Below are 23186 nucleotides of genomic sequence, written 5' to 3'. Positions count from 1 at the left end.
TGAGAGAGGGTGTGTATGTGTGTTTATATTTTGGTTGTGCAGGAATGTGAGAGTAGGTGTGTGTGTGTTTGCAGAGATAGAGTCTGGGACTGAATGGGTGTACAGGGAGAATACAACAGACAGGAAATGATCAGCTGCATGGATGGATCGCATGCCTTTGCTGATCCGCAGCCTGTGAAGCACATCTGACTTCATTCTATCATGAAAGTCACTCTCTCTATATGTGTGTGTGTCCCTGCGTGCACACACGACAATAAGCCCAGTATACGGATAGCCCAGAGTGGAGCAATATATTTGTATGGCCGGTCTCGGCCCACACTCGTAACAGACCCTCTGTCCTCGAGATGTTTTTTTTTTTTTGTCATGCCCGAGTTTTGCAGGTCTTCCCGCCCGACGCCATCCGCACACGTCGGTGGAGAAAACGAGGAGCTCCGCTGCCCCGCCGCATGGTTATTCATACCTAGCGCTTTGTCTCCCCTTATTGTGGGGCAAAACAAGTTACTTGACTGTAACCGCAATTTTCACAACCCGCCGCAGTATCCATTATTCACACGGCGAGCCGAAGACGGCGGCCGCACCACGAAACATGAGGTATTGATTTTCCGTGTTCAAGAAGACCCGAGGTTTACTTTTGAGGAAACTCTTTGAACGAAAAATGAAATATTCAGCATGCCTGCGTTTCCTTGTTGCCAGAGCAGTGTGTGTGTGTGGGGGGGGGGCAATTTTTTTTGTATCTCTCAGGCTTTAGAGTTGAAGAGAAATGAAGGGAGCGAATGAAATTGGCTGATTTGTTAAGGAATATGGGGAGGATTATTTTAATTTATCAGCTTTAGCTTTAATCTCGTATAGCCAGTTCTCTTTGAGGGGATTTCATCATGTTTTGGTGCTGCACCTGATGTTTTACCAGTACACTTCCTTCTTGTGTGTGTGTGTGTGTGTGTGTGTGTGTGTGAATAGGACTGTGAATGCATATAACATGTATTTCTTTAATTTAGCACCCGTTTTTTTTTTTTTTTTTAATCTTGAATATCAGCATCCGGGTAGTGTGGTGGTCTATTCCGTTGCCTACCAACATGGGGATTGCCGGTTCGAATCCCAGTGTTACCTCCGGCTTGATCGGATGTCCCTACAGACATGATTGGCTGTGTCTGCGGGTGGGAAGCCAGATGTGGGTATGTGTCCTGGTCACTGCACTAGCGCCTCCTCTGGTCGGTCGGGGCGCCTGTTCAGGGTGGGCGGGGGAACTGGGGGGAATAGTGTGAGCCTCCCACGCGCTACGTCCCCCAGGTGAAACTCCTCACTGTCAGGTGAAGAGAAGCGGCTGGCGACTCCACATGTATCGGAGGAGGCATGTGGTAGCCTGCAGCCCTCCCCGCAACGGCAGAGGGGGTGGAGCAGCGACTGGGACGGCTCAAAAAGAGTGGGGTAATTGGCCAAGTACAATTGGGGGGAAAAAGGGGGGGGAAAATCTTGGAATATTGCCATCACAACCTTGATCTCTATCATCAAATACACATGCACGCAGTACTACTACTACTGGAGAGGTTACACATCACTTCATATCTTACCACATGTGCTTTGTGTTTGGTGCCAGGTGGAGGTGGAGGATGGAATGACACTGCCCCTGTCAATCAGGGTGGGAGGCCCCTGGTTCTCGGGGGCCAAGGGGGCCAGGCCTGTCAGAAGTTCTGGCAGACCCGTGGGGGCTTCGGGGGCGGTGGCGGTGGCTGCATTTCAGGGGGTGGCGGGGGAGGCTACAGAGGTTGGTCACCTTTCCAGAGATTCACAGAGAAACCTTCATAGATTTCCTTTTGTTTGAAACCATGAAATTCAGAAAAATCCTGCAAAGCTTTGTGAGTCATAAAAAATGTAATTAATAAAACTTGGTAAACAATATTGGGCACTGCCATTATCTGGATCGTCACATCCTGAATGTGAAGTCTGTTTTATGGCACAGTTTTCTGGAATTACAAACTCCCCATGGACACTGTGTGCCAAAGTTTCTTTCTGAAAAATATCTTTCTGGAAAGAAATAGTTCAATATGAATTGGTCCGACCACAAAGCTATTCAGGGTTTGCTGTGTATTTCTTTTTACTACTCGGCCCCTTGCAAATTATGTAGCGTTATTGCACATTTGCAAAGTTATTATAAAAAGTGGCGCTTCTTTGGCGTCTTGATTCTGTAAATCTTTATAGAATGGTAATGTTAAGTGTCTGCTGGTTTTACCAACTAATGTATGTTTTTAACCCTGACTGCACAACAAATCTTCCATGTGGGACAGTAAATTTAGAGATCAATTGATTGCTATATGTTAACTAGTGTTACCATTGGACTCCATGTCTGCTTTTTGGTGAGTAGTGCTGTTTGCCCTCCTGGCCTCTAGGTGGCAACACCTCAGCAGATAACAACCCCATTCAGAATGGCGAAGATGGTTCATCTTTTATCAGTCCAGAGGGAAACACCTTCATTGATCCTCTGAAAGGTAGTATGAAGGAATACAATGTTGTACTTGTACATATTTCACTCTATTTTATCTTTGAAATAGTATGCAGTAAACTCCAATCAAGAAATATTTATTCTGCATTAGTTATCGCTTTAAAGTGTAACTTCTTCCCCAGGTTTGAGCCTAGCTCCACCAGCTCCGTCTACTACTACTACTTTCGGCTGCTCGTGTTAGGAGCTACATCCACTGCGTAATTTTCAAAAATGATAAAAAATGGGCAAGAGGTGGGGGGGGGGGGCGCACATGGGCAAGAGTAGCTGGGTAGATCCGTGAGAAGGGCCCAGCGTGAGTTGCCGGCTATGCGCTGCACAATGCCATACCCGTTCCCCTTCGCAGGTCCTGGGAAAAAGGGGAACCTGGCTGCAACCTGCAGAATGGAGCAGAGTTAAACAATCAATGTTCAATCCCATCCATCCACCCACCCATTCCTAACCCTAACCTCAGCCCTTTTTAACCCTGCCCATATTACAATTAAACCAATAAAATCAAGCAGTGGGTGGGATTAAACGTTCAATGTTGAACCCCGCTCCATTCTGCAGCCAATTATACTTGCTGCGAGATGGGCCGACCCCGCGACCCTGAGAGCAGGATAAGCGTTTCAGACAATGGCTGGATGGATGGCGACGGACCAAAGCTTCCAGTGGCGGAGAGTCAGGCAACGGGACAACTGCTCCCTCAGCCATGGCACAAGCCCAGCCCGGCTGACCCATTTTTCCGGCGGTGCTTCGACAGCCATCAAAAGCACAAGTCCAAACCATTCCGTCAAAATTGAAACTGATGAAATAATATAACTATAGTTAACTGTAAATTGAGAGAACTTCAAAAGGTTGGTAGAAAATGTAAGAAACTTGCAAGTTTGCAAGTGAACTAAATGATGAGTCGCAATCAACATATATTTGAAAATGAGTACAGTTTCACAGACGCACACTCAAGGGCAGGTCCGGGGGAGGTGAGTCACCCACCTCTGATTGACATGTCCTGATGACATACCTGTGGAGGCATGGAGATGTTTAGGAGAGATGGCAGTGGAGTTTTTAACTAAATTGTTTAACACAATCTTGGAAAGTGAGAGGATGCCTGTGGAGTGGAGAAGCAGCACACTGGTACCGATTTTCAAGAATAAGGGTGATGTGCAGAACTGTGGCTACTACAGAGGTATAAAGTTGATCAGCCACAGCATGAAGATATGGGAAAGAGTAACAGAAGCTAGGTTAAGGGGAGAGGTGACAATTAGCAAGCAGCAGTATAGTTTCATGCCACGCAAGAGCACTACAGATGAGATATTTGCCTTAAGAATGTTGATGGAGAAGTATAGAGAAGGTCAGAAGGAGTTACACTGTGTCTTTATGGATTTAGAGAAAGCATGTGACAGGGTGCTGAGAGAGGAGGTGTGGTATTGTATGAGGAAGTCGGGAGCTGCAGAGAAGTATGTAACAGTGGAGCAGGACATGGATGAGGGAAGTGTGACAGTGGTGAGGTGTGCGGTTGGAATGACAGATGGGTTCAAGGTGGAGGTGGGATTACATCAAGGATCAGCTCTGAGCCCTTTCTTGTTTGCAATGGTGATGGACAGATTGACAGACAAGATCAGGCAGGAGTCTTCGTGGACTATGGTGTTTGCAGATGACATTGTGATCTGTAGCAAGAGTAGGGTGCAAGTTGAGGAGAGCCTGTAAAGATGGAGGGATGCACTGGAGAGAGGAAGGATGAAAATCAGTAGGAGCAAGACAGAATACATATGCTTAAATGAGACGGAGGACAGTGGAATGGTGAGAATGCAAGGAGTAGAGGTGACCAAGGCATATGAGTTCAAATACTTGGGGTCAAATGTCCAAAGTAATGGGGAGTGCAGAAGAGAGTGCAGGCAAGGTGGAGAAAAGTGTCAGGAGTGATTTGCAACAGAAGGGTACCAGCAAGAGTTAAAGGGAAGGTTTACAAGATGTTGTGAAACCAGTTATGTTATATGGTTTAGAGACACTGGCACTAACGAAAAGACAGGAGGCGCAGCTGGAGATTAGGAATGAGTATACTAGAGGGGCAGCTCAGGTTGGATAGTTTGGAGACAAAGCCAGAAAGGCAAGATTGAGATGGCTTGGACATGTGTGGAGGAGAGCTGCTGGGTATATTGGGAGAAGGATGCAAAATATGGAGCTGCCAGGGAAGAGGAAAAGTGGAAGGCCAAAGAGGAGGTTTATGGATGTGGTAAGAGAGGACATGCAGGTGGCTGGTGTGACAGGAAGATGCAGAAGACAGAAAGAAATGGAAACGGATGATCCACTGTGGTGACCCCTAACGGGAGCAGCCGAACGTGGTAGTAGTAATTGAAATAGAGAGAGATTCTGAAATAGATGTTAGCAGGTTACTTACATACATGCCTGAGGTAGGTGGACATGACAGACTGTACCAGTATACGTAAAATGTACAGTACAGTATGATATATACAAAATGGTTGGACTTATTTGACAGTGCTAAGTGCTCATTTCAATGACAGCCCGCGGAAAGAAACTGGTTTTATATCTGGTTGTTTTGGGGTACAGTGCTCTGTAGCACCTGCCAGAGGGGAGGAGTTGGAACAGGTTGTGACCAGGGTGTGATGGGTCTGTAGTGATGTTGCCTGCCTGTTTCCTGAGTCTGGAGGTTTATGAGTCCTGAATGGAGGGCAGATTGGCACCAATGTATTTCTCTGCAGACTTGACTGTCCATTGTAGTCTGTCCCTGTCCTGTTTGGTGGCCGAACCACACCAGACAGTGATGGGTGTGCAGAGGACAGACTGGATTACTGCAGTGTGGAACTAAATCAACAGTTCTTGGGGCAGGTTGAATTTCTTGAGCTGGTGGAGAAAGCACATCCTCTGGTGGGCCTTTTTGATGATTGTGTCTATGCTGGATGTCCACCTTAGGTCCTGGGAGATTGTGGAACCCAGTAATCTGTAGGTTTTCACTGTAGACACCATGCTGCTGAGTATGGTGAGGGGATCAGTATTGGGGGACTCCTCCTGAAGTCCACTGTCATCGCTGCTGTTTTGAGCATGTTCAGCTCCAGGTTGTTATGGCCGCACCAGTGAGCTAGCTATTCATACTCCCGTCTGCATGCAGACTCGTCACCATCCCAGATAAGGCCAATGATGGTTGTGTCATCCGTAAACTTCAGGAGTTTAGCAGACGGATCACCGGAGGTGCCGTCACTTGTGTAGAAGGAGAAGAGTAGAGGGGATAGCACACATCCCTGGGGGGCGCCAGTGCTAATTGTCCAGGTGTTGGACGTGATTTTCCCCGGCCTCACCAGCTGCCTCCTGTCTGACAGGAAGTTTTTAATCCACTGGCAGATGGGGGCTGTTACAGTGAGCCGGGTAAGTTTGGAGTGCAGGCAGTCTATTCCGTTGCCTACCAACACGGGGATCGCCAGTTCGAATTTTTGTGTTACCGCCAGTTTGGTCAGGTGTCCCTACAGACACAATTGGATGTGTCTGTGGGTGGGAAGCCGGATGTGGGTATGTGTCCTGGTCACTGAACTAGCACCTCCTCTGGTCAGTCGGGGCGCTTGTTCGGGGGGGGGGGGCTGGGGGGAATAGAGTGATCCTCCCACAGGCTATGTCCTCCTTGTGAAACTCCTCACTGTCAGGTGAAAAGCGGCTGGCGACTCCACATGTATCGGAGGAGACATGGTAGTCTGCAGCCCTCCCCGGATCAGCAGAGGGAGTGGAGCAGCGACTGGGACAGCTCGGAAGAGAGGGGTAATTGGACGGGTACAATTCGGGAGAAAAAGAGGATATCTGGGACGATGGTGTTGAACGCTGAGCTGAAGTCCACAAACAGGACCCTTGCGTAGGTTCCTGGGGAGTAAAAGTGTTGGAAGATGTAGTGCAATCCCATGTTGACTGCATCATCCACTGACCTGTTTGCTCAGTAGGCAAACAGCAGGGGGTCGAGCAGGGGGCCTGCAATTTCTTTCCTTCAGGTGGGCAAACACCAGTCTCTCAAAGAATTTCATGACCACAGACGTTAGGGCAATGGGCCTGTAGTCAATTAAACCTGTGATACAGGGTTTCTTGGGGACCAGGATGATAGTGGAGCTCTTGAAGCAGGAGGGGACTTCACACAGCTCCAGCGATCTGTTGAAGAGCCATGTGAAAATGTGGACCAGCTGGTCAGCGCAGACTTTAAGACAGGAGGGTGACACACCATCCAGGCCCAGTGCCTTCCTGGTCTTCTGTCTCTGGAAGAGCTGGCACATGTCCTCAACACATCCTGAGTGTGGGTGGGGGTTTGGTGAGGAGGGGTTGAGTGGCTGGCAGGGATTGCAGTTGGTTGTGTATTGTGGCTGGAGAGGGTGAGGGGTGTTAAAGTTTGCTTTTCAAACCTGCAGTAAAATTAATTTAGGTCGTCAGCCAGTTGATGGTTCCCTGCAGTGGGGGGTCTCCTGTAGCTGGTAATATCTTTAAACCAGTCCAGGCTGATGATGGGTCGTTGGCAGAAAACCTATTTTTTAACTTTTCAGAGTGGCACCTTTTTGCCACTCAGATCTCTTCTGTGAGTGTATTTCTGGCTTTGTTATACCAGATCCTAGCTCTACTCCTGTGGGCTTCCTCTTTGGCCTGAAGAAGCTGCCTGAGTTTTGCTGTGAACCAGGGCTTATTGTTGTTAAAGGTATAGAAGGTTTTGGTGGGCACACATGTCCTCACAAAAGCTGATGTAAGATGTCACAGTGTCAGTAAGTTCATCCAGGTCTGTAGATGCAGCCTCAAAAACACTCCAGTCAGTGCAGTTGAGGCAGGCCTGGAGCTCAAGTTTTGACTCATTGGTCCATTTCCTCACAGTTTAACCACAGGCTTTAGGCCGCTCTGATGGCCAAGCGGAATAAACCGCAGTTCTTGCAATCTGCTCATCATGTGGCTGGGAGGTTCGTATCCCAGACTCGCCGTAACCGGTCACGGCCAGAGCGTCCATGGGGTAAGACATTCATTAGGCCAACCTTACCCGAGGGATAGTAGGTGTAGATCGATGTAGTGTTCGGGGACTCGTCGTTCTCCAGCAACTCCTCTGGCCCATCCAGGCGCCTGCAGCCAAGCAACCGAAAGCATTCCCCCTACATCTCCTTCGCGGCCTGAAGGTAACGCAATCCATGTGACACTTCAGTGTGTAAAATAATGAGAGCAGCCGACACGAGTTTGAGGGAAGCTGGTGTTGCGACTAACTCCTTCCTGTGGAAACGTGAGCCAGGGGAGTTATTCGACAAGAGTTCCGGCCATATGCCATTGGGTTAATCGGGTGGGATAAGGGGAAAAACTAGAAATAAATTTATAAATCAATAACCACAGGCTTTGCAGATTTTTGTTTCTGCCTGTAGGTTGGGATTAGATAAATCAGGGCCAGGGTTGCATGGGGGACAGAGTGATAGGTGTCCTTTAATATTATGTAGCAATGATCTAGGGTGTTTTTGTCTCTGGTGGGACATTTAACATGCTGTTTGTATTTTGGTAGTTCGTGGCTTAAGGTTTGCTCTGTTAGAATCCCCAAGGATAATGAGTAGGGAGTCTGGATATTTGCACTCCATGTTTATAATTTGATCAGCCAGGTGTTTTAACGCCTCTTTAACACGGGCCTGGGCTGGGATATAGACACCGACCAGAATGAATGATGACATTTACAGTCAATGAAAAGGGTCTTAAGTGAGGATTGCATGATTTCTTTAACACTGACATCTGTACACCAACCTTTGTTTATGTAGAAGCATATGTCGCCGCTCCGTATCGCAGGCCACCCGGAGGAATTGGAACTGCGGCAGTTGAAGTGTACTGTCTGTCTGTGATATGCTCACTAAGCCAGGTTTCAGTGGGAAACAGGGCGGGAGATCTGGAAAAGTCAGGGATTTTTCCATCTGGGAGTAGCAGTTCATCAATCTTGTTGGCCGGGGAACGGACATTCATGAGGTGGATTGATGGGAGCACGGTTCTAAATACCCACTGTCGCAGTTTAGCGAGCGCTCCAGCTCACTTACCCCTTCATCGTAGTCCACGCAGGGCTGTGCCAATCAAGACCTCGGCAACTTTCATTAAGATGTTCAATTAAAGTCTGTAAAAAGTCTGTTCAGTTTGTCCAGTGGACATTTGGAGACTTATAAATTCTTCCTTGCTGGATGTGAGTGGGGGCTGGAAACCAAACATCTCATCTCATCTTCAGCCGCTACTCCGGGGTAGGGTCGCGGCGGCAGCAAGCTAAGCAGGGCACTCCAGACGTCCCTCTCCCCAGCAACACCCTCCAGCTCCTCCTGGGGGATCCCAAGGCATTCCCAGGCCAGATTGGACATGTAGTCCCTCCAGCGAGTTCTGGGTCTACCCCGGGGTCCCCTCCCAGTTGGCCGTGCCCAATAAACCTCCAAAGGAAGGCATCCAGGGGGCATCCTAATCAGATGCCCGAAACTAAACAAATAAACAAAAACAGAAAAAGTACAAGAGAGTGCAGAACTGAGGCTACTGCCACGGCGCCACCTTGATGGCGTAGATGATGGCGTGTTGAGCTATTTTCAATCCATGAAATGTCAATATTATCACCACCGGCGTAGTCATATTCAGTTTACAGCTCAAAAAACACATTTAAGTTTGTGTTTTTTTTTTTTTATGTATTGCTTTAATGCCTGACATTTCGTTTATAGTCATTTTCAGACTAACTAGTAATGACAAGAGCAAAAACAGATTATGCAGGTGATATGAAATAATAAAACCCGAGAGGCTTATAGAAAACCATTTATCTCTGTATAAACTTCAAAGTGCTAGCACACTCCCGGTGCCTACTAATCGGCACCACTACAGACCATGACTAATTTATCGCTCTAATTTGTTTCAGCATATTGCAGTTTACAATAAATTACATATGGACTGCTGCCTCCCTGTGGACATCCGAAGAAACCAAAAAAAAATCGTCAAACCATTTAAGGGGTTCAGTTGTTTAGACGTGAACAATATGCATTTTTAACTGGACTGGGGTTAGGGGTCAAGGCTAGCTGCATACTGCATTGGATCCTGACTACCCAACTCTGAGTTTTAGTTCCTCACCTTAGAAAGGGATCCATTTAGGGGGGCATCTGGGTAGTGTAGCGGTCTATCCCATTGCCTACTGACATGGGAATTGCCAGTTCGAATCCCTGTGCTACCTCTGGCTTGGTCAGGCATCCCTACAGACACAACTGGCCATCTGTGTCTGCGGGTAGGAAGCTGGATGTGGGTGAGTGTCCTGGTCGCTGCACTAGCGCCTCCTCTGGTCGGTCGGGGTGCCTGTTCGGGGGGGTCGGGGGAACTGGGGAGAATAGCGTGATCCTCCCACGCACTATGTCCCCCTGGCAAAACTCCTCACTGCCAGGTGAAAAGAAGCGGCTGGCGACTCCACATGTATCGGAGACATGTGGGTAGTCTGCAGCCCTGCCCCGGATCGGCAGAGGGGGTGAAGCAACAACCGGGACAGCTCGGAAGAGTGGGGTAATTGGCCGGGCACAACTGGGGAGAAAAAGCCAGAAAAAAAAAAGAAAGGGATCTGTTCAAGGTGTTTCACAAATGGTGAGCCAACTTTACCAAACTACAGCAATAAAACATGTACTGTAGTTGCACCTGAAAGTCACGGGTGTTTCGATGAATAACTTTAATTCATTAAATAATGCATAATATGCAAGGCCCAAAGCGAAGTCTCGTTGATCACACACTAAATGCTGTGTGCGTGTGTGTAAAAAGGCATGGAAGGGGACGGTGAGGTGATGATAAACCTGGTGCAGAACTGCAGCCACTGTGAGACTGGGGAGTGCTACGAGGCAGGGGAAGGAACCGTCTGCTACTGCGACCCCGACCTCATCCTCACCACGGACAAGGTGTCCTGCATCAACGCCACAGGTCTGACACACACACACACTAGACAGTATTTCCAATGCACAACTATTCACTCTTTCTTTCTCATCCATGCATAATGGTGTCAAATTAATCAAACTAGAGAAATGAATTAAGATGAGTGCCGGTGTACCTGTAATAGATTGCAACCAAATGAAGAGATAAATTAATCTGCAAATCTAATTAAGATGGCGAGCTCCTGTAATTTATTGAATCTTTATCCGAGGAAGCACTTTTTAATAGTCTCTTAGTGACTCGTAAAGATCCTCAATCCATAGTATAACATAACCTGCTAATGAAAAAGGATGTGGTGGTGTTCGACTTTATTCGGAAGTGTTGATTTTTTCCGTCTGTGGCTGGTGTGTCGTTTTCTCCAGCTACACTGGATAAAACCTTTGTGTGGCAAGTTGACTTTGAAAGAATTGGGACAAAAGATTAAATTTCAAAAATCAATGCAAATGTATTAAAACTGCAGAGTGAGTTTTGGAGGACTTTCATAATGAGCCTACTGAACCGTGTGTCACCGTACAATACTGCCCCGTGCAAGACAACGTTAACCGTGAGGGCTTCTTTTTTTCTTTTTTTAACAGGGGAACAGCGTCTTAGGTCATCCCTGGGTTAATTACTAATGGTGGATACTAAAGATAACAGCTATGATGATATCGGTGTTGTCATATCTGCATATCAGCCACATCAATTTAACTTCTTTTTCCAAACCTTCCACTATCTGCCTTCTTCTTGTGCATTTGACTGCTATGTGCAGTCTTATTTCTCCCGGGCAGGTCCATCTGTACCCAACTGTAACGACTGAAATAAGCAACTACCACACCCTTCATGATTTCTATTTTCATAGATAAGCTTTTTCTTGCATATGCTAGTGGTAGAATTTTTTTTTTTTTTTAAAAGCCATTTATCTGCATGTAAGTCATCGTGACTGTAGCGTTAAGACATTTGGACGATGATAAGCATATCGTGTGTGTAGTTTTTGGAGTCTATCTCTATTTTATACTCAGTGCTCACATAGTATAAAGGCAGGTTTCGTTTTCACAGTCATCCATGCTGGTCTTTATACTGGACACACAAGCTCCGGCTTGCCGTTTAGAAGTCGGTGCAGTTTAATGGGGGACAAATCAACAGCCCTCATTTAACGCAAAAAAAGAAGACACTAAGCCAACACGGACATGATGCTACAGCAGAACATCATGGCAAATCCCGAGTTTATTTTTGACATTACGTTACCCCCGGCTTGGTCAGGCGTCCCGACAGACACAATTTGCCATGTCTCTTGGTGGGAGGCCGGATGTGGGTATGTGACCTGGTTGCGGCACTAGCGCCTCCTCTGGTCAGTCGGGGCGCCTGTTCGGGGGGGGGGGGGGTAGCGTGATCCTCCCACGCGCTACATCGCCCTGGCGAAACTCCTCACTGTCAGGTGAAAAGAAGCGGCTGGCGACTCCACATGGAGGAAGCATGTGGTGGTCTGCAGCCCTCCCCGGATTGGCAGAGGGGGTGGAGCAGCGACCAGGACGGCTCGGAGAGTGGGGTAATTGGCCAGATACAATTGGGGAGGAAAAAAAGGCGGGGGAGTGTAAAAATAAATAAATACATATTTTGCAGTCATTTATATAGCTAAATTCCCATTGTTTGCTTCGCTGTACCGCGTGGCAAGACTCCTGCTGGTGATCTCTTGTAGGAAGTAACACGGCAGGAAAACAATCGTAACCAAATGTTATGAACTACTGAGGCTGTATCATCACGTTAGCTTTGGCTGAACCACGGAGAGTTTTTCGTTCTGAACGAAGGCTGTGGATTTGCCCTCCGTTAATTGCACTGACCTGTAGGAGACGAGCCGTGTGTCTAATACGAAGAGAAGGATGGATGACTGAATGAAACCATGTGCCACGTGAGCGGTGAGTAATAAATCAGAGATGGACTTCAAACTAATCCTTTCATACGTCCTATATGAGTGTGGTAAAATAATAAGATAATACTCCCGCTGTCTCGGTAACTTCTTATAAGCACATCACTTCTCCTCAATCCATAATCTGTTAAACTGCTCACACTGATAAACAACCTTTACACAACATCAGGAAACCAGGTCGTATCAGGTCGCCGGTTCAATATGAGCTCCCTCGGCTCGGACAAGCGAAATGATCTCCTCATCACTTAAGGGGAATCGACATGCTCCTCCGGTCTCTCCCTCAAAGCTCGCGGCTTTCACATCACTAATTAATTAAGTGCGGGACCCGAGCATCCGAGTGAATGTTGACTCACCCCAGGGGACGACAACTGTGTGATGGCACTTTCCCTCCTATTTTCTTCTTCCAGAGGCTTCTTCCACGCCGTCTCCCCAGCAGTCTCTCTCCCACCTGGCTCTGGGGCTCTCGGTGGGCACCTCGGCCCTCATTGCTGCCCTGCTGCTGGCTGTGTCAGGAGTCATGATAAGTACGTTAGCCACAAATGGGGGGGGGGGGTTTAAAAATGGAAAACACACAAGAATGGTCCTTTCAGTATGTGAGTGTGCAAGGACGTCAAGTCATATGTTAAAGTAGACTCTTGGACTCCTACCTGCTACTGCTCATGAATACGACAAGGGCCACACACACACACACACACACACGATCATCCACCCATCCATCCATCCATCATCCAAACCACTTATCCTGCTCTCAGGGTCACGGGGAGGCTGGAGCCTATCCAGCAGTCATTGGGTGGCAGGCGGGGACACACCCTGGACAGCCCGCCAGGCCATCACAGAGCCAACACACAAACACACACACACACACACACACACACACATAGGGACAATTTAGTATGGCCAATTCACTTGACCTACATGTCTTTGGACTGTGGGAGGAAACCGGAGCACCCGGAGGAAACCCACGCAGACACGGGGAGAACATGCAAACTCCACAGAAGACCACACACACAAACACCTACACACACAACCAAAACACCTACAAACAACAAGCCTAGCTCCCTGCACATCTCACTCCATCACCCCTTTACAAGGGTATTGACAAAGAGAGAAAACCAGCATCTGGGCCCTGGCTAGGCTGCCGCCGTCGTCGTCAGCCACTGCTGCTTTCAGGCTATCACGGCCAGACGTATGCACTCATTGAGCCATCAGCTTCCACCCGCACACGCAGGCAGATCCACTCAGGCACATGCACGCGCTCCAGTACATAATGCGGTGGCCGAGGTGTGAGAACGCCTCGGTGATGAATGAAATGTGCTAATGATGGATGGCTGCTCGGCTGGCAGCTGACAACTCTCGTACATTAGCCAGAACCTGGTATATAAATAAGTCCACACACACAGACAAACACACACTAACACAAACACATTCTTCCTGGGCCCTAATGCGTTTGCAGCCCCAGTCAAGGTCAAGTTAGTGGTGTGTGTGTGAGAGAGAGAGAGAGACAGACAGAAGACGGTGAATGTATAAACAATAAATGCAGGGCGCCCGGGTGGTGTGGCGGTCTGTTCCGTTGCCTACCAACACGGGGACCTCCGGTTCGAATCCCCATGTTACCTCCAGCTTGGTTGGGCATCCCTACAGACACAACTGGCCGTGTCTGCAGGTGGGAAGCCGGATGTGGGTGTGTGTCCTGGTCGCTGCACTAGCGCCTCCTCTGGCCGGTCGGGGCACCCGTTTGGGGGGGGGAATAGCGTGATCCTCCCACGCGCTACATCCCCTGGTGAAACTCCTCACTGTCAGGTGAAAAGAAGCAGCTGGTGACTCCTCATGTATCGGAGGAGGCATGTGGTAGTCTGCAGCCCTCCCCGGATCAGCAGAGGGGGGTGGGCTGCAGACTGGGACGGCTCGGAAGAGTGGGGTAATTGGCCAAGTACAATTCGGAGAAAAGGGGGAAAAATCCACATTAAATAAATAAATAAATGAACAGTTTGCATAAGCAGCTGTGTGAACTGTAGCTTAGGACAGTTCTTTGAGGTCATCGGTATCTGTGGTTGGCAGTGACACTAGTTTTTGCCGAGAGGATTTAGCACAGTATGAACTTTATTTGCATGCAGTCATCACTGATTGCCTCTTAAATACACACATATGCATCTCAATACACTTCAATGCAACAAAAAAAAACTTCAGTCGGTAGTTCCACAACACAAAAGCACCGTTACTTCACAGCTGTCGCGCAAACTGAAATGGTCGCTGACAACAAGGCAAGCATCCCAGTACATGTTTATCTAGGAGACGTGTCATTTATTAAGATTTCCATTTCATCCCCCCACCCACCCACCCGCCCCCTCCACCATGGTGGATATCTCACTCTGTAATGAAAATTCTCGCATCTCCCATCGCTCCACGCTGTCTGTCTAAACCAGTGTACAGACGCAAGCACACGGAGCTGCAGTCCATTCAGCTGGAGCTCCAGAGTCCCGACTGCAAACTCAGCAAGCTGCGCGCCTCCACCATCATGACCGACTACAACCCCAACTACTGCTTTGCCGGCAAGACGGCCTCCGTCAGCGACCTGAAGGAGGTGCCGCGACGCAATATCTCCCTCACCAGGTAAAAATGAAGGGAAGGGCGTCCGGGTAGCATAGCGGTCTGTTCCGTTGCCTACCAACACGGGGATCCTGGTTCGAATCCCTGTGTTGCCTCTGGCTTGGTCGGGCATCCCTAAAGACGTGTCTGCGGGTGGGAAGCCGGATGTGGGTATGTCTCCTGGTTGCTGCACTAGCGCCTCATTTGGTCGGTCAGGGCGCCTGTTGGGGGGAGAATAGCGTGATTCCATCACGCACTACATCCCCCTGGTGAAACTCCCCACTGTCAGGTGAAAAGAAGCGGCTGGTGACTCCACATGTATTGGAGGAGGCATGCGGTAGTCTGCAGCCCTTCCCAGATCGGCAGAGGGGGTGGAGCAGCAACCAGGGAAGGCTCGGGTGAATAGGGTAATTGGCCAGATACAATGGGGGAGAAAAGGGGGGAAAGTATCCACACAAAAAAAGGAAGAAGGGAAGTGGGCTTTTGGGCAGATTAATAAAAGCCTAACATCAGTGAACTCCTCTTCAGGTAGGTTGATGGACAAGTCGCTGTGGGGAGAGTCGGATAAGGAGTGTTTTAAATACACAATTTTACATTACGGGTTGCTGTAGTTGTCATTCTTGTAAGGTGTCCCGAGTATTTTTAGCATCTACACTTCACTCAATAACTGAGCCAAGTGAAGGAGAAAATAGTAATTACTGGAAGACGGCGGGTCAAGATGTTTCCTTGCGTTTTCTCAGCCATGATAAAATTTTAACACGTCAATTTTTCTACCGTTTATCACCGACTCTTGTGTCTTTTTGTGTATCTAGTGTTTGTTGGAATTCGCCCTACTGGATATGTGTCACGACGGCAGTCTATAAGTTAAAGCTTATCGGGACTGTCCGTTTTCTCACAGTCTGATAAGAGCTTTAAGCAAGTGTCAGTTTAAATTTATACTGTAGCGGAATTTCACATTTACACCATTTTCCCCCCCTAGAAATCCAAATAGTTCCTCCATCCTACTCCTTGAGCACACCTCCTTTAAGGGAGCAATTTTGTAAAGCCAGATGTAGCGCAAATGCGCAGCCTTTCTGTAGAGTTAGCTGACGTGACGTTAGCATCAGACTGCAGGGGTTGATGTAGAAAGTAAATAGGGAGATACTATGGGGGGTATATGTAAATTATAAGATACGAAAATATCTGTAGATGTAAACAGCTTATGTAATTTGCTGGGTGTGTCCAGGGGTCTTGGTCACGGCGCTTTTGGTGAGGTGTATGAAGGACTCGCAGCTGGCATCCCGGGTGAACCAAGTCCCATGCAAGTGGCAGTCAAGGTGCTTGCTCTCTCTCTCGCCCACTCTCTCTCTCTCTTTATACCCCTGAGCACCACAGCTTTTATCTCACACGCCTCTCTAGACACACTCAGTTATATCTAACTGTGCCTTTTATGAACATGTAATTTTTTGCATTTATTTTAATAGCAATGTTTTGGTTTTTAACTTATTTACGACAGACCCTTCCAGAGGTATGCTCTGAGCAAGATGAGTTGGACTTCCTCATGGAGGCTTTGATAATTAGGTATCTCTCTCACACACACACACACACACAGCAGTAACATCCACTTTCCATTGGTTTCTTCACATTGCCTCTGTTGTGCTGCTGTGTTACAGTAAGTTCAGCCATCAGAACATTGTACGCTGTATTGGAGTCAGTATGAAGGCCCTGCCCAGGTTTATTCTACTGGAGCTAATGGCTGGGGGAGACCTCAAGACTTTCCTGAGAGAGACCAGACCCCGGCTGGTGAGACATGCACACCCACACACTTACAGTCATGCACAGGTGGATTTGCACACACTGATATACACTCTACAAATAAATGCGTGCTCAAGCAAATGTGTATGCAGTCCCCTTAACAGACAGAAACCACTGTCTCCATTACTGTGTGTGTTCATATGTGGGCAGGTGTGCATGCATGCGAGGGCTTGTATCCGATACTATGTGTGCGTAAGTCAGCATGTGAGCACATATGTGTGAACGTGATTGTGTGTCTGCATGTGCTTGATACAGAGAAAAACAGAGTGTGTTTGTGTTGATAAGTTTCCAGTTTCTCTACTTGGCTGTCTGTCTGCCTTCCTTGTCTCAGTAAGGTAGCATCTCTACTCTTCAGATCAAACATGAGCAAACTCAGGGCGTCCAGGTAGCGTAGCGGTCTATTCCGTTGCCTACCAACACAGGGCTCGGCGGTTCGAATCCCCGTGTTACCTCCGGCTTGGTCGGGCGTCCCTACAGACACAATTGGCCGTGTCTGCAGGTGGGAAGCCGGATGTGGGTATGTGTTCTGGTCGCTGCACTCGTGCCTCCTCTGGTCGGTCGGGGCGCCTGTTCTGGGGGGAGGGGGAACTCGGGGGGGGGGGGAATATGGTTATCCTCCCACATGCTACGTCCCCCTGGTGAAACTCCCCACTGTCAGGTGAAAAGAACCGGATGGCGACTCCACGTGTATCAGAGGAGGCATGTGGTAGTCTGCAGCCCTCCCCGGATCAGCAGAGGGGGTGGCGCAGCAACCGGGATGCCTCGGCCAGATACAATTGGGGAGAAAATACCAAAAAAACAAAACAAAACATGAGCAAAAATAGATAGTAAATAGAAATTTTTGACAGACTGCTCTATTTATCTTCCCACTCCAAAATTTTAAGCACCTGGACACACCACTTGTCAAAGTGGAGACACAACACCAGTCAAAGTAGATAAGTCAAATTCGCCATTGTGTTCAGATATACGTTTGAGTCGTCATTGTCACAATTTAATTCATCCGGTATTTTTGACCAAGTCTGCTTCTGATGCATTTAGTAACATCCCTCTCTCTGTTGTCTCTAGATGATGTACATAATATCTGATAAGCCTTTTTTCTGTTTTGCCCGTGGCCTGTGCTATCAGGATCATCCATCCAGCCTGTCCATGGTGGACCTTCTCAACGTGGCCAGGGATATTGCCAGGGGCTGTCAGTATCTGGAGGAGAACCAGTTTATACATAGGTACAGTATATACAACCGTACAAATGAATATGTAAAAAGATGTGGTACAAACAAACACGATATATCATTTTGAAAGTTTACCCAGTGCTACTCTGCATGTCTACATAAACACAGAAGGGGGAAGAGAAATACAGGAAACAAACATGTCCTTTCAGTTGTTGCCAGTTTGTTTGTTTGTTGCTCTTCTTGCTTTTAACAACTCCTTGGGACCATTGGATTATTTTAATTGATTTTTTTTGGTTTGTCTATTATTATTTTACGAATTTTAATTGATTATCGACTTCTGCACTGATTTGATCACACTCAAGCCTCAGATTCTGTAGTGCTGGGGCTGTATGTGGCTTGTTTCTAGCCTGTGGCTAAGCTAACAAAAACAATTATGCCAACTTTGCCCTGTGAGGACTGTGTGCTACTCAAGAAAACAAACAAAGATCGCTGACATTGAAGAGGATGTTCGATAGCTGTCTGATGAACTCCATAAGAAAGACTCCCTTTTGACAAGCTTCATGGACAGTCTAAACAAACCTATTTCCTCTCTCAGTGCAACCATCAAGGACACAGTTCTGTTGGACCCCTCTACTTGTCCATGGCTTTCCTCCTGCTCGACACCAGTTGTCCTGGGCCTAAGTGGTGGTTCACTGTTGCAAGAGAGGCTCGGACGGGGGCGCTTCACCCCCTCGCCTAAGCCTCTTCAACCGCTACGCAACCCTGTCTGACGACACTCTGGTCCACCCAGCTGATGTTCCAGCGGTTCCGACGTGTCCTGATCTGGACCCCTCTGTGTAAATGGTGCTTGCTGACACTGCAAATACCCCACTAGTGGCTAGCAGTGTTCAGGTGGCTCGCAATCCCACTGTGATGCCAAAACAATAGCCCTCATCCTGGGTAATGACCTCCTCTTCCCGTCATAACATCCTGAAAGAGGCTGTGATTAGACGCTCTCAAAGTCTTCCTTGCCCCAAGCTGGGAGGGAAATCCATTCTTGAAGCTGATGTTGCTGCCTCGTCACAACACTCACTTGCTCGTACACCCCATCCCCGGTCAATGATTTCAACACACAGTGTGGGTTGTGCACTCTCCTACCATGAGAACCCACAGCCTCATCTCCTCGTTCCATTTTCTCCCCAGCCAAATTAATAGTTGGGGATTCCATAATCAGGAACATCTATTTTCTCAATGTAGCCACACACCCTTTTCCTGGAGCCACGGTCCCTTATATCCTGGATAAGCTTCCAGGGCTGCTGCACTCACTCCTGTACTGCACCAATCAAGTGATCGTTAAACAATGCAACTCGTCAGCAGTCTGAATTGACCAAAAAGGATTTTAATGACCTTTTCAGCTTTTTAAATACTTGTAGAAAGTCTGTTTATATTTCCGGCCCTATTGCAAACAGAGGTGACTGCTCGATTTTAGTTCTTTTAGCCTTAAGTGCTGCCTTTGACACAGTCGATCGCAGTATTCTCTTACATTGCTTAGAGACTTGGGTAGGCATCAAGGGCTCGGCTCTTAGTTTATTACACTCTAACCTCTCCAACAGAACATTTTCTGTTGTTCTGGGTAACTCTACTTCCTCGATAACTCAGTTCTTGGCCCCCTTCTGTTTTCTATATATATGCTGTCTCTTGGCCACGCCTTTCAAAATCATGATGTGTTTTAAAAAATTCTATGTTAGGGGCATCCGGGTGGCATGGCGGTCTATTCCGTTGTCTACCTACACGGGGATCGCTGGTTTGTATGGGAAGCTGGATGTGGGTATGTGTCCTGGTTGCTGCACTTGCGCCTCCTCTGGTCGGTCGGGGCACCTGTTTTGGGGGGAAGGGGGAACTGGGGGGAATAGCGTGATCCTCTCACACGCTACATCCCCCTGGCGAAACTCTGTCAGGTGAAAAGAAGTAGCTGGTGACTCCACATGTATCGGAGGAAGCATGTGGTAGTCTGCAGCCCTCCCCGGCTCGGCAGAGGGGGTGAAGCAGCGACCGAGATGGTTTGGAAGAGCGGGGTACTGAACACAAATTCTACCGGCCTTGGTCGTGTGGCTAATAAAACTATTTAATCTGCTAGGGCAGATGTTGTTAAAGCCCAGTGTATAGCATCTCCCTCAGAAAAAATGTGGACACACCTGAGTCAGCTACTCCTCGACAAAATCTCACCAAAGGCTTTAGTATATACATTTGTAAAATTGAACAGGCACAATACATGGGAAATCCTGGGCTACAATGATGATCTATAAATCAAAAGGTATAGAGAGAGACAGCCCTGACAGTGACAGCTAAGATGAGACTGATGTTCACCTCTCAGCGCAGTGCAGGCAGAATAATTATGAACTGAACTTTGAACTAGCGCTTTCTTTCAAAAGATCGACAGAAATCTGGAATGAGGAAATCCTTTACAGCGATAAACATTCAAAGTCCAATGAAAGACAGTACACTATATTAAAACCTTGTACATGGACTCCTGTCGTGAATGAGGAGTTATGGGAAAAGGTGAAATCTCAATGAATGTTAAGATTTCGGAGGGTGAAGGGGCATCCAAACTGTGCGTCAAACTATACTGACGTCATAGGTAACTGCAGTGAGTGTAATGCAACACTATCCCATTACTACAGATAAGATACCAGAGCTCGAACAATCAGTGGTTCTTGAATGCTAAATCCAAAATATTGATGAGTCTCTACACTGCAGATATATAAACAAAGATATATAAATATAAACAAAGATTATCTGGAGATGTGAGCGCACGTGTCTGAGCAACTCTGGGTAGATCAAAAACAGCCACATGTATGGCAGGGCTGCTGAAGCCCACAAACTCATGAATGTTGGTGACCCAGAACCAAGCACCAAATCTGACAACATTGGAGCGGCACAGTGGCCCAGTGGTTAGCACTGTCGCCTCACAGCAAGATGGACCTGGGTTCGAACCCCGGGGTTGTCCAACCTTGGGAGTCATCCCAGGTCGTCCTCTGTATGGAGTTTGTGTGTTCGCCCCGTGTCTGCGATGGGTTTTCTCTGGGTGCTCTGGTTTCCCCCACCATCAAAAGAAACATGCATGTTCGGGTTGATACTCCTGTCTGTGCCCCTGACCAAGGCAATTGGAAAAAGAACTGGAGTTGGTCCCCGGGCGCAGCATCAAGGCAGCAGCCCACTGCTCCAAGCCACACAGATCACAGCTAGGATGGGTTAATTTGCAGTGACTGAATTTCCCCAAGGGATTAATAAAAGAAACTTAATTTAATTAATTCAATAATTAATAAAAAGCCAAACAAGAGGGAGGTGACAGGGAGCTGGGAGACAGGGATCCCATTCTTTCACTTCAGCTATTGAAATGCAGTGTGCCACACAATTCTCCCATATCATCCTGGTGCTGCAACTCCCTCAATTTTTTGCCCCATTTTTTCTTATGTTGGAAATTTCAATTCCTGTCCCATCCTGTCCAATATAACTGAAATTATTCTATGAACGATTATTCAACAATGTTGCGCAATATTGATGAACGTTTCAATGCATCTATGCCATACAGCTACTACTGCATACTACATACTACAGCCTCTGTCGGATCACGGTAAAGAAGGTAGCGAGTAATTATTTCTCCAAATGCCATAAAAACACTTAGTACTACTTGTACTAGCCCATATAGAGACAAAGAGGAGCAGGAGATTTCTACAATCAAATCACAACTCAGGATGATGGCTTAATCAATTTTTGATTTTTTCCCCTCATTTTTATTGTTCTAGAGGAAACTGCTTATATCCATCCAGATTGATATGATCGCCATAGGCAGTCGATTACTTTAAGTCAAGCTTTCTTTTTATTTTTACTTGTATAATTATTAGAATAAATCAAGTGCACAACTACTCTTAAGTTCTCATGGAATCTCTCCCATCCTGCCCAACCCTTGCACACATGTCAGATTTAACCCCCCCCCCCCCCAACCGAGCTTTTCCCTCCATTCTGCAGCTGTGTCTGAACTCCAGGCTCAGCACACCCAGGTGAAAAGCTACCTTTGAGCTGGCAGAAAGATGAGTTTGGCACAGGAGCAGGCCACCATTCCCTAATTCACAGTCTGCATCCAAGGCACTAGACAACAAAGTGTCCCCTTACTAACCCCTCATTCCCACTGGCAGTCAAAAGTCAAGTAAAAGTCATAAGGGAACAAGTCGCCAATAATGAAATCAAGACAATTCAAATAAAGCCCCCTTTACTCCCCCTCACCTCTCTGTGACTTCCTGGGTATTGTCCAATGACAAACGAGACCTATTAAAGCTTGTTTGCTCCAACATGGCACAGTAAAGCCCCATCAGTCCACGTAATGGCTTGCTCTTCTTGGTGAGGTTCTGTTTGCACCCCACTCCCACCTTTAGCCTCGTATAAAATTCACCCTAACCCTGTCCTGGAGGCTAATTTCAGTTTTTATTGAGGTGTGTTTGCTTGGGGTTGAGTAAAGGGCGGGCATATGCTGGGAGGGTGGAGGAGTAGCTGGCATTCCGATAATGCTGCCTCCTGCTTGGGAATTACTACGTATGCTGGAAGACAAGCCGCAGGAAACCTCAGTTTAAATCAGAGGGTTAATCATTTCTGAGAGTGACTAGTGCTGTGAGAGAGAGGGAGAGAGAGAGAGAGTTTGCTGACTGAAAGCATGATGAAGCCCTTTGGCCCCTTTTTTACACCGCATGAGGCAAATACTCCATAGGCAAAGGCAAATTTATTTGTATAGCATATTTCAGTAACAAGGCAATTCAAAGTGCTTTACATTAAATGGAAAAGGCATTAATGTAAATGTAAATGAGCTCTGTAAGGACCATTAACATTCTTTTAAAATGGGATTTCCATGCTGCACAAGGTATCACAACCGTACAATTACCCTGTTCACCTCCAGCCTCCAGCAGGCCAGCTGCAACTGGAGCTGCGTTTCAAGGCCCAGCATTACCCACAAGCAAAAACAAATCACTTGCATGGATTTCTGAGCTATTTAACAAGGACTACTGGATTTAACTACACCACCGGAGAGAGTGGAGTGGGTGTACATGTGGTGTCATGCAATGAATAAAAATTATTCGTTGTATCTGAGAGTTAAAATGCCACTCAAATGGTTTTATTGTTTTCTAATACTTTAATAAATAATCCTTTAATCTTCATTGGCATCCACCATTATGTTAATTCATGAAAGCACATGTGACACAGCCTTTAAAGTGTCAAAGCAGACTCATTACAGAGAAACAAAAAAAAGGATGCTTCAAAAATAAACATATCAGGAGTTAGTTAGCTATCATGAATTAGAATTACATTAACTAGT

General features: G+C 47.2%; 1 protein-coding gene across 1 annotated transcript in view; it reads left to right on the top strand.

Annotated features, from left to right (window-relative positions):
- Positions 1–23186, top strand: part of alk (ALK receptor tyrosine kinase) — a 580497-nt gene that overhangs the window by 540482 nt on the left and 16829 nt on the right. The window contains exons 16-24 of the mRNA XM_056296340.1: positions 1595–1762; positions 2385–2483; positions 10226–10381; positions 12701–12817; positions 14717–14903; positions 16105–16195; positions 16375–16439; positions 16532–16661; positions 17799–17896. Of these exons, the coding sequence (XP_056152315.1) occupies positions 1595–1762; positions 2385–2483; positions 10226–10381; positions 12701–12817; positions 14717–14903; positions 16105–16195; positions 16375–16439; positions 16532–16661; positions 17799–17896 (1111 nt within the window). The remainder of the gene's footprint in view (positions 1–1594; positions 1763–2384; positions 2484–10225; positions 10382–12700; positions 12818–14716; positions 14904–16104; positions 16196–16374; positions 16440–16531; positions 16662–17798; positions 17897–23186) is intronic.

This window comes from Lampris incognitus, chromosome 16, assembly GCF_029633865.1.
Source record: "Lampris incognitus isolate fLamInc1 chromosome 16, fLamInc1.hap2, whole genome shotgun sequence".
NCBI lineage: Eukaryota > Metazoa > Chordata > Actinopteri > Lampriformes > Lampridae > Lampris > Lampris incognitus.
Note: the sequence above shows the minus strand (reverse complement) of the source record. Positions and strands in the feature narration are given on the sequence as shown.